This window comes from Festucalex cinctus, chromosome 9 (genome assembly GCF_051991245.1).
Source record: "Festucalex cinctus isolate MCC-2025b chromosome 9, RoL_Fcin_1.0, whole genome shotgun sequence".
NCBI classification, from domain to species: domain Eukaryota; kingdom Metazoa; phylum Chordata; class Actinopteri; order Syngnathiformes; family Syngnathidae; genus Festucalex; species Festucalex cinctus.
In genome coordinates this window covers 21,273,086-21,288,043 of record NC_135419.1, presented here as the reverse complement: position 1 = coordinate 21,288,043, position 14,958 = coordinate 21,273,086, and the positions used below count along the sequence as shown (strand labels likewise).

The 14,958-nt window shown below is 36.7% G+C and overlaps 2 protein-coding genes across 2 annotated transcripts; one reads left to right on the top strand and one right to left on the bottom strand.

Moving 5' to 3' along the window:
• Positions 1–22: 22 nt before the first annotated feature.
• Positions 23–4,173, bottom strand: LOC144025353 (transmembrane emp24 domain-containing protein 9-like). The gene is made up of 5 exons (XM_077531232.1): positions 3,987–4,173; positions 3,027–3,127; positions 2,833–2,958; positions 2,606–2,752; positions 23–1,319 (listed from the first exon to the last, which is right to left on the bottom strand). The coding sequence occupies exons 1-5, from the start codon at positions 4,132–4,134 to the stop codon at positions 1,170–1,172; spliced, it is 672 nt and encodes a 223-aa protein (XP_077387358.1). The 5' UTR covers positions 4,135–4,173; the 3' UTR covers positions 23–1,169.
• A 243-nt stretch (positions 4,174–4,416) lies between these two features.
• On the top strand, positions 4,417–7,775 carry tmem216 (transmembrane protein 216). The gene is made up of 6 exons (XM_077531233.1): positions 4,417–4,488; positions 5,711–5,724; positions 5,808–5,901; positions 5,990–6,082; positions 7,342–7,543; positions 7,624–7,775. The coding sequence occupies exons 1-6, from the start codon at positions 4,479–4,481 to the stop codon at positions 7,637–7,639; spliced, it is 429 nt and encodes a 142-aa protein (XP_077387359.1). The 5' UTR covers positions 4,417–4,478; the 3' UTR covers positions 7,640–7,775.
• The last annotated feature ends 7,183 nt before the right edge of the window (positions 7,776–14,958 follow it).

The window sequence follows — 14,958 nt, the reverse complement described above, 5'->3', positions numbered from 1 at the left end:
AAGGACAAAAAAACAATAAAAAAATGTTTACATTAACGTTTATTTCAACAACAGCTTTCAAATGATTAAATTTATCACATTCAAATGATAAAAGCATTAAAAACTCGTTTTCTCATAAAGAGCAAATTGGGCTAAACCTCAAAACACGAGTATTGTAGTGAAAAAACATCACTTCTCTTTCAAAAACAATTTTTTTTTTCTAAAATCCAATATTGACACAAACATCCAGAAACACACATAACAGTGTCACACTACTGAATTCAACTTCCTACCTGCATAGATCAAATGTAGAACACATTAAAAACAGCAAAAACGTCAACATTCACCACTGATCTGGATATATGTCTGGATTCAACTTCTGAAGTCGTGGGGCCGCCATATTGCTCCTCCCAAGAAACGTATCTCACCATACGATCCTACACATTTACAGGATCCAAATTGAAGAACATTTGAGACAGTACTTAGTAGAAACAGCATGATTTATGCTGTTGTAAATGTATTAAACATAAACAAGAGGACTTCTGACATTTTACAACTTGACTTAAACACATGTAGAAATTATATGGTTAATGTTTATAGGAGGAAATGTACATTTAACAAGCCATATATGACATTACTAAAGAATTATAACTAATTCAACATAATTAATTTTTGTAAAAAAAAATAATAATAGCGACCCGCCCTTATACTAACTGCCTACGAGCCGTATACGTCTCATCTGTAAATACACCGTGTAGTTTCGTCTGTTCGCAAGATGGGAGGAGCAAGATGGCCAACCTGTGACTTAATTGGCCGGATATGTATGGATTATCCTGTCATATATACAGGTGAGTGACATTCACACTAGATGCAGTAACTCATTTTCTCATTGCAGACAAATCTGATTTTTTTTTTTTTTTGGTGGCTGGGAGGGAGTAAAACCACATAAATGAAATTGACACGAGTATGCTGTCGTCCAGCCATCAGCCAAGACTTTTTGCAAAAACAATCTGTCAACACACGATGCCGCAGACCCACTTCACATTTCACTGTATGATGCAATTTTTTTTCCCGTCTTTAAAAAAAAAAAAAAAAAAAAATCATAAATATGAGTAAGTCTCAAGTAACTTTTTGTGCACGCCATCTCCTCTTGGTGGAACACTGCAAACGCACGTGAGCAAACGTGCGCTTTAGACCAGCTTCTTGGCCTCAAAGAAGCTCTTGAGGTGCCTCATCTGCCAGATGCCAATGGCCACCAGGATGAGGGTCTGCACAATGGACCACCACAGGACGCGCTGGTTGGTGCTCTCGCTGGTCTGCCGGAAGCGCTCCTCCCGGAACTGCACCGAGACATTGGACAGCAGGGGGCGCATGTCAACATCTGCGACACTGCATATTTGATACCTTTTTTTTTTTATGTACAGCCATTTTTTTTATGTACAATTAATACCTTTATTAAAAAGTAATGTTTCTACTTGCTGTCGACTGATGATGACATCACCTGTGCTGAGGAAGTCGGTAACGACCAATCATGGCTCAGTTTACTGACCAAATCCAGAAAACAGGTGAGCCGTGATTGGCCATTACCTACTTACTCAGCACAGGTGATGTCATCAGTCGACAGCAAATAGGGACATTACTTTTTAATAAAAGGTATTAATTGTACATGAAAAATAATGAAGTTATCACATTAATTATAGGCAAAATATGAACTTTTCACTGCTGAAAATAGTTCAATTAGTCAAGTCTCCCTTTAATTAAAAACGTGATAAAATCGAAATCGTGATTTTTTCTCATTATTTTTCTCGTTATTGTTTCTTAATGAAGGTTTTAGTCTAATCTAGTCTATTTTTAATCCGGTGAAAAATGTGTGTTGATGAAATTATTTTTACTTTTGCGTTGACGAAATTAACACTAATCTGCACTGCTGCTCGATTATAGAAAAAAATAAACAATTCAATTATTTTGGCAATAATTGAAATCACGATTATTCAAATGATTATTTATTTTTGGGTAAAAAAAAAAAAACAAGAACATGTTTACACAAAAGTTAAAGTTCATTTTATTTTTTTTAAATTATTGTTTACTTTTGTTGACGAAATTAACACTAATCTGCAGGGTTGCTCGATTATGGAAAAAATAATTATTTATTTTTGGGTAAAAAAAACAGAACATGTTTACACATTTAAAAAAATATTAAGACCAATTAAAAAAAATAGAAATACTATAATTATGTCAGTTCCTTTTGGATCAAACAGAATTTATAACATATTTATAATAATAATAATAATAATATGTATTTATTTATGTTGGCAAAAACTTAAAAAGTTGGAGTGCAGCATGTGCACTTTGCCAGTAGGATGATGATTATTTACTTTTTTGGTACAAAACAAGAAAATGTTTAAATGTAAAAAAACAAAAAAAATATTAAGAAATAAAATTCGTTGAAAACACTAACTTTGCAAGTTCCTTTTGGATGAAAAATATATATTAAATTATTTTAAAATTTAAAAAAAGGTGCAACTGTATAAATTTAATCAACTCAAAAATTAGCATGAATATATATATATATATATTTTTTCTGATTTAGTAATTGTGGAGTGTAATAATTGAAATGTGCAGCGACCCTCTGGTAGTTCTGCTCCTTCTGGATCTGGTCCACCTGCTCCACCAGCTGCCTGACTCGCAGCTGCAGCTCCGACAGTTTGTCTTTGGCAGCGATCTCGGCGTAGTTGTTGGCATGCTCGCCCACCTGGATGTCCAGGTGGACCCTCTGCGGGGGAAAATGGCGGTGGTCAGAGCAAAAAACGGGCGGCAGAAAGCCCAGCGGTCAGCGGTGGTCGGCGTCCTCACCAGCATGCCGCCGGCAAACAGGGCGAACTTGGACGAGTTGGAGTGCAGACAGATCTGATGTTCTCCCGGCGTGTGAGACGTGAAGGTGAACCTTCCCTCAGAGCCGTACTGGCGAGACAGGATGACCTGAAGGGAAAATAAATGGATATATAACATTATTTGTCGGGAACGAGTCCCACAGAGAATAACCGAACCTTCTCATCAGGGTCTTTGACTTCCACAAACATGCCCAGACCCTGAGTGGCCGGCAGGTATTCTTCTCTCTGTTTGTCGTACAGCTGAGTACGATAGTTGCCTGCAAACCACAACAACAGAGGCATGAAACTCAATTACAATTTTGATTATTACACTCCACAATTACAACATCAGCATAATGGTTAAAAAAACAAAACAAAAAACAATTATTAATACTAATTTTTGAGTCATTTAAATTTATACGTTTGCACCTTTTTGAAATTTTAAAATAACACTTGTTACATTTTGTATCAACCAACAAAAGAAACTTGCAGAATTATAGCCTTTCAAAGAATTTGATTTGTCTATCAATTACAAGATTAGCATAATGGTAATAATTAAAAAAAGATTATTAATACTAATTTTTGAGTTGTTTAAATTGATACATTTGCACCTTCTTGACATTTTTCACTTCACTCAAGTGCCATCACGTAAAGACTTTACTATGGAGGACCAAAACTGCCAAATTTCAAAATAAATAAAATGCCTAAATAAATGACTCAATAAATAAATGGCTAAAAGTGAAAATAAAAACTGATATTAAAAAACACAATTCAAATATTGAATACAAATGTATTATTTTTATTTTCACTTTTAGTCATTTATTTAGGCATTTATTTATTTTGAATTCTGGCAATTTTGGTCCTCCATACTTTACTACGTTCTGTGCATCACAATTCAGACCTCCTAAACAAGACAACTTGAAGAAATTGAACGCTATTATAGCTGAAGTATCGCTAGATTAAATGACAGAAAGTTGAATAGAAATCCCAGGCTTAAAAAACAAACAAAAAAAAGTCACACTTTAAGAAACTGTCAAGCAACTTTGACGAATAACTATGTTAACATCTCCAAAAAGTTTGCGAGCTAGCGGTTAGCTTGTTTAGCAAGGCCGCTTCCGCCGTCGCCGAGGCGCTCACCGATGATCATCGTCTCATCTGGGATTTCTTCGATGAAACACTTTTTCTCTGTTTCTCCGATGTGAAAGTACAAGGCGGCAACGAGGCCGTAAAAAACATTGAGAAGGAAAAACGACAACAGAGCCGAGCACATCCTGACGGCCGCCATCTTTTAATGTCAGGAAAGCGCGCCACTGCGGCTGCGCAGAAGCGGCAGTGCCACATCAACCAAAGAGCAATGTACAGGCCAATCAGCGCCTTTGGGAGTTTTTTTTTTTTTACTTTAGAAAATGTGTATATATTTTTTGTTGGAACCTAAAACTACAGATGCGATGATCAGATAAAAAGTAAAAAAAAAAAAAAAAAAAAGAAGAAGAAAAAAAAAGTCGAAATAGAAAAACACCCAGCAGTGCTCCTTTCATACACTAGAGGGCAGCAGAACAACAACCAGCCAGCTACGTCGACAAGCGAAGAAGTGTCACTTCCGCCACGCTGTTTCCAGGGTAACCAGAAATGGCGCCGGGTAAGTAGTTCGTCTGTCTCCGAGTCTGAACCGATCAAATAAATCCATATGTCGTTCTATTTGTATTTCCTGATGTGCTTTAGCGCATTCTCATGTGATGAATATGAAAAGTAACACGTAAGACTAGTTAATTGCAGTATTTAGGCGATGAAAACAGTTTTTTTTAATGTCGTGAATGTGTTTTAAACGATTACACAGCCAATTGAACTTTCAACAACGTTTTTCCATCAATTATTTTTGCTTCTCCGAATCTGTTACGTCATGGTTGTTAACGCTGCATCGTTCACATGCTTGCGTGTCACCGCTGTTCCTGTTTTTGTTCCCCTTCTTGTAATATACGTTGATAGAACAGAGACAGATGCATTCAATTTAATATTATTTGAACAAAAGAGATCATGTGACGCATTCAGGTTTTGAGCCACAGCTAATTTTTGCAACTCTTGTCTGGCACTGCAAGGTTAATTTAGTGAACTCAAACAAACGAGAAAAAAATACAACTAAAATAATAAAAAACAAAATAAAAAAAAATTGTTAACCAAATTAAAATAAAATCGAATTTTTTTTTTTTTTTTTAAAAGAAAAATAACTGAAACTACATTTTATGTTTACAAAATTAACTATAATGATAGCAAAAAATGTCGTTTGTTTTAGTCTTTACTTTAATGCATGAGCTTTTGGGAATGATTTTAAATGTGATTTAGTTATTTTTATTTATTTTATTTATTTATTTTATTATGTATTTACTTTTTTATATTTTTTTATTTTTATATTTACTTTTTATTATATTTTTATTTTATTTTTTAGATTTATTTTGATATTAAGCGGAAAGGGCGTTTGAAATTGTGTCACACAGAAGTGATGTCATCTAGCAACAGCCAATAGAAAAACACCTTCAGACGACGTCGCTCTCATGCTGTTTTTTTTTTTTTTTTAATATGGCGCACAAGTAATATACATAAAAAAACTAAAGCTAATACTGGAACTAACTAAAACTGAACTATAACTGAGCATTTATCAAATAACTAAAACTAATAAAAACTAACTGAACCACCCAAAAAACTACTTTTCACTACCATGTGAAGTAGTGCAACTAAAAAGGAAAAGATGAACATTAAAAAAAATGTAGTTTTGCTAACTGCAACAAATGTTGAAAAAAAAAATACACGGTAAACATGACTAAACGTATAATAGTTTTGAGTGTGACATCATCATTTGTCTACAGGCAACCAGCCAATCGTATCCTTCACGTGATGTCATGCGTGCGTGCGTGCGTGTGCTCGACCTTGACGCGCGGGACCTTGACGCGCACCCTCCTCTAGCTTTCGTCGACGCTCCTGCAGGTGCTCCTATACCTGAACTGCTGGTACTTTGCCGCCTTCTTCCTGGCGCATGTCCTCATGTTTGTCTACAAAGGTCAAAGGTCGTCCGCAACAACGTCTCAACTATTGCGAGCGTTTGCAACGCGTTTCTTCAACATCTTCTTCTTCTTCTGGGCATGCAGGCCTTCTGCTGCCCTACCCGACGAGCAATCTGATCCTGGACGTGATGCTGCTGCTGCTCTTCCTCGGTCTGGAGATTCTAAGAATCTTCTACGGTGGGTGCAGATCAACAGGTCCAGATCAGCAGGTCCTTTTCAGTGTAAAAAAAAATAATAATAAAAAAATCCACAATAATATACAAATAAATAATACATTTGAAATAAATAAAATAATAAAAATAATAAAAATAAATATAAAATATATAATAAATATACATAAATATAAAACAAATATAAAAAAAATATAACGATTATCTCACGATACGACAACACCCGATTATCGATATATTAGTTAGGTAATAAATCCACGATGATCTACTGATAAATAATACATCCATCCATCCATTTTCTTGACCGCTTATTCCTCACAAGGGTCGCTGGGGGTGCTGGTGCCTATCTCAGCTGGCTCTGGGCAGTAGGCGGGGGACACCCTGGACTGGTTGCCAGCCTATCGCAGGGCACACAGAGACAAACAACCATTCACACTCACAAGCACACCTAGGGACAAATCGGAGCACCCAATTAACCTGCCATGCATGTCTTTGGAATGTGGGAGGAGACCGGAGTACCCGGAGAAGACCCACGCGGAGAACATGCAAACTCCACCCAGGAAGGCCGGAGCCTGGACTCGAACCTGAGTCCTCAGAACTAGGAGGCGGACGTGCTAACCACTCGACGTCAGGTAATAAATCCACGATAATCTACTAATAAATAATACATTTAAAATAAATAAGATAAAATAATAAAAATAAATATAACATATAATAAATATAAAACAAATATAAAAAATATAACGATTATCTCACGATACCCGATTATCGATATATTGGACAGGTCACAAATCAACGATAATCTACTAAAAAATAATGCATTTAAACAAATAAAATAATAAAAATAAATATAAAATATATAAATATATATTCATATAAAACAAATAAATGTAAAAAATATAATGATTTTTTGTGAACAAATTTGTGTCTTTCGTAAACACTATTGTCATGCAACATGTCAGTCAGTTACATAGTTAAGGTTTTAATTTTTAAACTGACCATTTTTTTGCGTAACATTGCAAAAGTAAATAAATAAATATATAAAATCCAATTAAATCAATATTCCTCAGATATTGCGTGCTTTCAAAAGTCTAAACATAAAATATGTTTTAAAATGTTCAAATTGAAGATATAATCCACATTTTTCATCGAAAGTATGCAAAACTGCTGGACAGATACATATCGCGATACGTGCGTCGCTGAAATGATAATCTATCGGGAGACAAAGTATCACGATTTATCGTGATCCGTATGCGTTCGTGTCAGGGTGGAAGGGCAACCTGTGCGAGCACGCGGCGACCACGGCGGTGTCGGTGTTCCTGCTCCTGCCGTGTGTCACGTTGTCCGTCTACTTCCTGCTGCTGCAAACGTTCGTGCTGCGTCTGGAGTTCCTGCTGGGTTTGGTGCTGATCTGCTTCTACGGCCTACAGTTCCTGCTCGGCGTGATGGCCTTGTCCACCTTTGCCAGGTGAGCCGCAGGCGCCCTCGCCCAAGCCTGACATAACCGATCAAAAAATGTGCTTTCGTGTTTGTTCTTTCTTCTTGCAGGGCCAAAGTCTACTGACGAGCATCACACACTTCAGATTGGATTTGTACATCATTTTGATACCCGTCAGACATGTTTTGACATTTCTACTTTCATACAAAAATAAGAAATAAAGCTCTGAATATCAGAGAAATAAATAAAATATAATCAGGTATTTTCTTGTGGTATTTTATATTTATCTTCAAGTGGATAAGAATTTGTGAAATACTGTTATGTATTAATAATAGGGGTGGGAATCTTTGACTCTCACGATTCCATTCCGATTTTTGGGTCTGCGATTCGATTCAGTATCAGAACACATGGAACCACACTGCCCCTAAGTGGCCAAATTGGGTACAACAGCATTCCCAGGACACAAACATGGGCAAATATTGAAATAAAATCCATTTTAGGACATTTGAAATCAATTCTGAATCATACTAAATGAGTGGTTGGAACAGGAAGAGAGTTTGTACTTCTTCCTGATCCTTTCAAACATGCAAATGATCACGTTATGTGGAAGCAGCATAAACTTGTATTGACAATTTCTATTCTTCAACTACAATATTTAACTTTTTTTTTTGTATTTGTTGTTATTGTCAATTGTGCTTTTTTTTTTTTTTTAAGTAACCTTATTATACATATGTCTGAATGTTCAAAATAAAACAAGGTGCCCACGGGAGCAGATTGCAACATGTCATTTCGAGGTCTGAAGGTCAACCAAGAAACTTTTTCTTTTGTGTTTTTGCCGCGCACACCTGAAGACAAAAACATGTGTCCTGGCCAAGGTTATTTTAGTTAACTAAAACTAACAACAACAAAAAAAAAACTAAAACTGAAATTCAAAAAACAATTTAGTTAATTTAGTTAGTTACGAAATAAAATAAAAACAAAATTCTTTAGAAAAAACGAAAACTACTATAATTATGGCAAAAATGTCCTTCATTTTCGTCTTTGGTAATTAATTTAATGCATGAGCCTTTGGGGATGATCTTAAATGTGATTTGAAGTCGATTTACTTTGATATGAACCGGAATAAGGACTTTTTTTCTTTTTTTTTCACACACAAGCTCACTTCATGTAAGCCACATGGGTCTCCCAGGCGGAGGAGCGAACCCACGCCAACCGGCATCAAAGGCAAGTTACGGTTCCACTCCTCCACCTGGAGCCCAGAATAAGGACATTTGAAAGTGTGTCACTCACACAAGTGACATCATCTAGCAGCAGCCAAAAGAAAAGCACCAAAAGATGACGTCGCTCCCATGCTGTTTTTTTAAATATGGCGCACAAGTAATACACCTTTAAAAAAAAAAAAAAAACTAAACTAATACTGAAACTAACTCAAACAAAAAATTTATTAAATAACTAAAACTAATAAAAACTTACAGAACAACACTGAAATCTAAAACTATCCATCCATCCATTTTCTTGACCGCTTATTCCTCACAAGGGTCGCGGGGGCTGCTGGCGCCTATCCCAGCTGGCTCTGGGCAGTAGGCGGGGGACACCCTGGACTGGTTGCCAACCAATCGCAGGGCACACAGAGACGAACAACCATCCACACTCACACGCACACCTAGGGACAATTTGCAGCGCCCAATTAACCTGCCATGCATGTCTTTGGAATGTGGGAGGAGTAATTAAAACTAACTAAATTCAAAAAATAAAATTCAAAACGAAATCAAAACTAAATAAAATGAAAATTCCCAAACTATCACAACTAGTATCTGCTGAAGAGAAAATCTCCAAAGGTCACCAGGTCATCTGGAGACCTTTCAGACCAGCATCGCGAGAGAGAGACTTCTTTCCTGAGCACGATGACAATCCTCAGCAGGGGGCGGCAGAGTGCTTGAGTTGCGTTGCAACAAGGTCAGAGGTCAGAGCAGAATCCAAAATGAATATTGCACGCCCTCCAGACGACCTTCAGAGTATCCTCAGATGATCCCCATCTTGTTTCCTTTCATGATGAGGATCTTGCTTTGTCTTGACAGGTGAGCGAGCGCACGTGGTCAGGTAACGCTCATCATCCAAACGTGTTTTTGTCTCCCAATCGCCACCAATCTGATGTCGGCGTGTCGGGTTTTGATCGTGTCCTGACCTGACGATCTCATCCGAGACAAACAAACTCTGGGAACATGTCAGCGCGCGCGTGCATGCGTGTAGAAGCATGTTCCAACGCATTCAGAAAACATGAAAAACATTTCACTGCACTGTTCAAACTATTTAGTGATATATAATTTCATTTAAAAAAGTACTGTAAAATAGTTATTATTTCGAATAAAATGGAAAATAATTCAGTTAAATTAAGATAGACTAAAATATAAAATAGTTATTAGTATATATTTTCAAGTTAAATCTTAAGCTCTTATTATTTATATATTAATTATAAAATAGTTATTAATTACAACTACACAACTGCGATTGGCTGGCAAACAGTCCAGGGTGTCCCCCGCCTACTGCCCAGAGCCAGCTGAGATAGGCGCCAGCAGCCCCCGCGACCCTTGTGAGGAATAAGCGGTCAAGAAAATGGATGGATGGATATAACTACACTATATACAGAGCTGGGATGTCAGCACGTGCGTGCAGCAGCACATTCCATCCTGTGCAGAAGAAACATGAAAAACAGTTCACTGCACTGGTGAAACTATTTAGTAATATATAAATTCATTAAAAAAATAGTAAAACAGTTATTAATTATTTAGAATAAGATAGAAAGTAATTCAGTTAAAATTAAGACTAAAATATGAAATAGTTATTAGTATATATTTTTAAGTTAAATTTGAAGATTTTATTAGTTATCTATTAATTATGAAATAGTTATTATCACTACACTATATACACAGCTGGGATGTCAGCGCATGCGTGCGTGCAGCAGCAACAACATGTGCAGAAAACATCAAAAACATTTCACTGCACTTTTGAAACTATTTAGTAATACATAAATAAGTAAAAAAAAAAATAGTAAAATATTTATAAATTATTTAGAATAAAATATAAAATAATTAAGTTAAAATTAAGATTAAGATAGATAGAATAATATATAAAATAATTATTAATATATATTTTTAAGTGAAATTTTAATATCTTATTACTTATATTTTAATGATAAAATAGTTATTAATTATACAACAGCTTCTCTCACACTAGTTTTTTGCTAGCTTCTCCCGCGAGCTACTTTTGTTGGCTACTCCAGCTAGTTCTCGCTAGCCGCTCTTGCTAGCTTCCTCCCTCCAAATAATCATTGGTAGTAATTGGTGGTGGGCTTCAAAATGATTGCATTCTATTATTTCACCACAAGATGGCACTAAATCCTACACACTGTCACTTTAACGTCATCTCCTCGTTCCACTACTCTAAATGATGTTTCAGAACTTGCTTAATTTAAGGACGCTTGGATAGGCCTGGGAATCAAACCAGCAACTGTTCGGGTCACACTAGTTTTTTGCTAGCTTCTCCCGCGAGCTACTTTTGTTGGCTACTCCAGCTAGTTCTCGCTAGCCGCTCTTGCTAGCTTCCTCCCTCCAAATAATCATTGGTAGTAATTGGTGGTGGGCTTCAAAATGATTGCATTCTATTATTTCACCACAAGATGGCACTAAATCCTACACACTGTCACTTTAACGTCATCTCCTCGTTCCACTACTCTAAATGATGTTTCAGAACTTGCTTAATTTAAGGACGCTTGGATAGGCCTGGGAATCAAACCAGCAACCCTTCGGGTGGGCAAACGACACGCTCCATCACCTGAGCCATGCCACCTCTCAAGATGATTTTTTTTTTTTCCCCAAAAAGCTTAATTTGGGCGAACGCGACCGACGTTTGAATTTAGTTGCACGCTTTCAGTGCAGTACCACGTTCTACCACAACATGCCAGGGCAGCACTGAGCTCTATCGGAAGAGATGCAGCGGAATTGTGGAAGGGTTAAGAATTCTCGCTTTTTAAACATTGCACACTTTCCCCCAAAAGAATTACACAATAGTCGCACCTTCAGACAAATACCCGTGAAATTACAGTACATTTGTGAATGTATTTTAACAGTCAATATATGTATTCTAACGCTCAATGTTTTTTTTTTGTTTTTTGTTTTTTAAAAGAACAGAAATATTGTGTGTATTTTTTTTTTTACAGTTACAATGATCTCATGTTATTTTACATTTGACATGTAAAATTAGTCTTTATTTTTTGTACGTTAAAATGGTATTTTTAAAATACTGAAAAAAACTAAAATTTCTCAGCGGATTGACAAAAAAAAAAGAGAAAAAAATCAACTTCAGCATGATTGACTCATTTAAACCAACGTGAATTATTCCCATTCATCAAATTCCAAATAAAATTTTTGAATATTCATCAGCAGTTTGGATATTTCTTACAGATACATTCAAACTTTCCAAATGAAAGTTTCAAATCAGGGTTATTATAGTTTTTGGAATTTTTCATTTGAATCAGTTTTGATTTCATTTTTGAGTTTCTATTTATTTATTTATTTATTTTTGTTTGTTTTAATTAGTTTTCAGCGTGGTTCTGTTAGTTTTTATTAGTTTTGGTTATTTCATTAATGCTTCGTTTTATCCATCCATCCATCCATTTTCTTGACCGCTTATTCCTCACAAGGGTCGCGGGGGCTGCTGGCGCCTATCTCAGCTGGCTCTGGGCAGTAGGCGGGGGACACCCTGGACTGGTTGCCAACCAATCGCAGGGCACACAGAGACGAACAACCATCCACACTCACACGCACACCTAGGGACAATTCGGAGCACCCAATTAACCTGCCATGCATGTTTTTGGAATGTGGGAGGAGACCGGAGTACCCGGAGAAGACCCACGCAGGCACGGGGAGAACGTGCAAACTCCACCCAGGAAGGTCCGAGCCTGGACTCGAACCAGAGACCTCAGAACTGGGAAGCGGACGTGCTAACCACTCGACTACCGTGCCGCCCTGCTTCGTTTTAGTTTAATTTTATTTAGTTTCAGTATTAGTTTTAGTTTTTTTAAAATGTTTATTACTTGTGCGCCGTATTTAAAAAAAAAAAAAAAAAAGCAGCATGGCAGCGACGTCATCTTTTGGTGCTTTTCCATTGGCTGCTGCGAGATGACGTCACTTCTGTGTGACACACTTACAAACGTCCTTTTTCTGCTTAATATTAAAATAAATCAACTTCAAATCACATTAAAAATCATTCCCAAAGGCTCATGTATTAAATTAATTACCAAAGATGAAAACCAAGGACATTTTTGCTATCATTATACTTAGTTTTATAAACATCAAATGTAGTTCGAGTTAGTTATTAAGTGGGAGGAGCCCAAATGTTTTGGCTACCACAGGTGAGTGCAGAACCCGATGGAAAAACAAAACACGCCTCCTCCTCTCCTCTACCTTTGACTTGAATCACACCCTTTTCAACCGCACTTGACCTCTGACTGCTCGGTACCGTGACGGCGCCTCCACGCACCAACCTGCCCGACGCCACGTCGGCACACCGGCGAGGAAGAAGGGAGGAGGAGGTAAATAAAAGAGGGAGACAAAAAAAAGTTAGCAGTCTGGCAAGCAAAAGGGGGAGTGCCTCCCTCCCTCCCTCTTGTCAGCCTTTTCTGGAAGGTTCCCGGCAGGATGGAAAATGCCACGTTTCGTGTCACCCACCACCAAACGCTCCCACCCAATCCAGCTGTTCCTGTCATCAGGGATCAGCACTCGATCGCTTCTGTCTGACTCCATGTGAGAAATGGCTTGATTGGAGTTGCGGCAGCAGCGGCGCCCACATTTGACATGTAAATATCGCCGACAATCAAGATAATGGCAGCCAAAATTGGTGGTCACGCTAAAAGTTTGATTAATTGTACGGCAGCGCCTGAACCACACAAGAAAATTGCCCCAAATGTGCTGGAAACAGGCCACAGTTGTAAATAATTTGTTCTTAATCTGTCTTACCTTGCTAAATAAAGGTTAAATAAAAAATAAAAAGCAGCCAGATGCAAGAAAACGCAGAATTTGGATGGACGCAATATGACATGACTCCTTCTTGTGAGTGCAGGACAAGTCAGTCGTTAAAGGGATACTTGACTCATTGAGACATTTTCAGCAGTAAAAAGTTCATATTTGGCCCAGAATGAATTTGATAACTTCATTATTTTCATGTACAATTAATACCATTAAAAAGTAATTGTTCTACTTGATGTTGACTGATGATGACATCACCTGTGCTGAGGAAGTACGTAACGGCCAATCATGGCTCACCTGTTTTCTGGGGTTGTTCAGCAAACTGAGTCACGATTGGCTGTTACCTACTTCCTCAGCACAGGTGATGTTATTATCAGCCAACAGCAAGTAGAAAAGGTACTTTTTAAAAGGTATCAATTGTACATGAAAGATAATGAAGTTACCACATTAATTTTAGACAAAATATTCACGTTTTGCTGCTGAAAATGGCTCATTGAGTCAATGAGTTTTAAAGGGATACTTATCCCTTTAAAAGGAACCCCGGCTGTCATGACAAGTTTTCTCTATACAGTATTATTTATTTGGTTGTTACTAACATAACTATGGGATTCATTTTTCACAAATAATTTCCAGTTTAATACATTTTGTAGAAACATTATTTAGACGTACGCCCCATTGCGTGCGTAGTGATGTCGAATGGCGGTGGTTCTCAAACTTGATACAATATGATCAAACCATTGTTTTAAAAATGTCAAATATTTTGGAAAAAAATCCATTATTTGGATTTTGTTTACAATATTTTGAGGGGGGAAAAACATTTCAAAACATTTTAAAAATTTCCGCAGTGTTTCACCACCAGCACCAGCCAGTCCTTTTTTCTTTTGGTATATACTAGTGTAATTTTGTCTGCCATTTTTAAATTTAGTCTAAGTTTTAGTCCAATTTCAATCACACTTGTTAGTTTTTAATCACAGTTAGTCAACCTCCTCCCATTTTTATTTAGTCCATTTTTAATCGACTATAAATCTATCATTTATAGTCCAAGAACATGTAATTTTATTTGTCTAGTTTTAGTCAAGTTTTATTCACGACAACCATTTTACCCCTGTAGATTTTTTTTTTTCGTCAGCAGATTTTATTGAACTTTTTCGGGTCTAAAACTATTTCACATCAAATTTTCTCGCATGTTTTTGATGAAAAACAACTTAACACACAATTACAGTGGCTACTATGGCTCCATGCTACAAGCTAGCAAGTTAGCCAGCATTAGTTAGCAGTCGCATTAACATTATTGTTGGAAGGTTATAGCCGTTGGATTCATGTTACGTTATAACTATAATTTCATTAATTTTAATTTTATTTATTTATTTATTTATTTATTTTCCCTTTCACTATTAATCCCCCTCTTGTCTGTTCCGTGTT

What these genes read in the sequence shown, in the direction of transcription:
- LOC144025353 (XM_077531232.1), bottom strand. Translation starts at nt 4,134, where the DNA reads ATGGCGGCCGTCAGGATGTGCTCGGCTCTGTTGTCGTTTTTCCTTCTC. An exon ending in TGTTTGCCGGCGGCATGCTG is followed by an intron (nt 2,753 to 2,832) that starts GTGAGGACGCCG and finishes TTTCCCCCGCAG; the next exon opens with AGGGTCCACCTGGACATCCA. An exon ending in AGGAGCAGAACTACCAGAGG is followed by an intron (nt 1,320 to 2,605) that starts GTCGCTGCACAT and finishes GTCTCGGTGCAG; the next exon opens with TTCCGGGAGGAGCGCTTCCG.
- tmem216 (XM_077531233.1), top strand. An exon ending in CCTCATGTTTGTCTACAAAG is followed by an intron (nt 5,902 to 5,989) that starts GTCAAAGGTCGT and finishes CTGGGCATGCAG; the next exon opens with GCCTTCTGCTGCCCTACCCG. An exon ending in GATTCTAAGAATCTTCTACG is followed by an intron (nt 6,083 to 7,341) that starts GTGGGTGCAGAT and finishes CGTTCGTGTCAG; the next exon opens with GGTGGAAGGGCAACCTGTGC.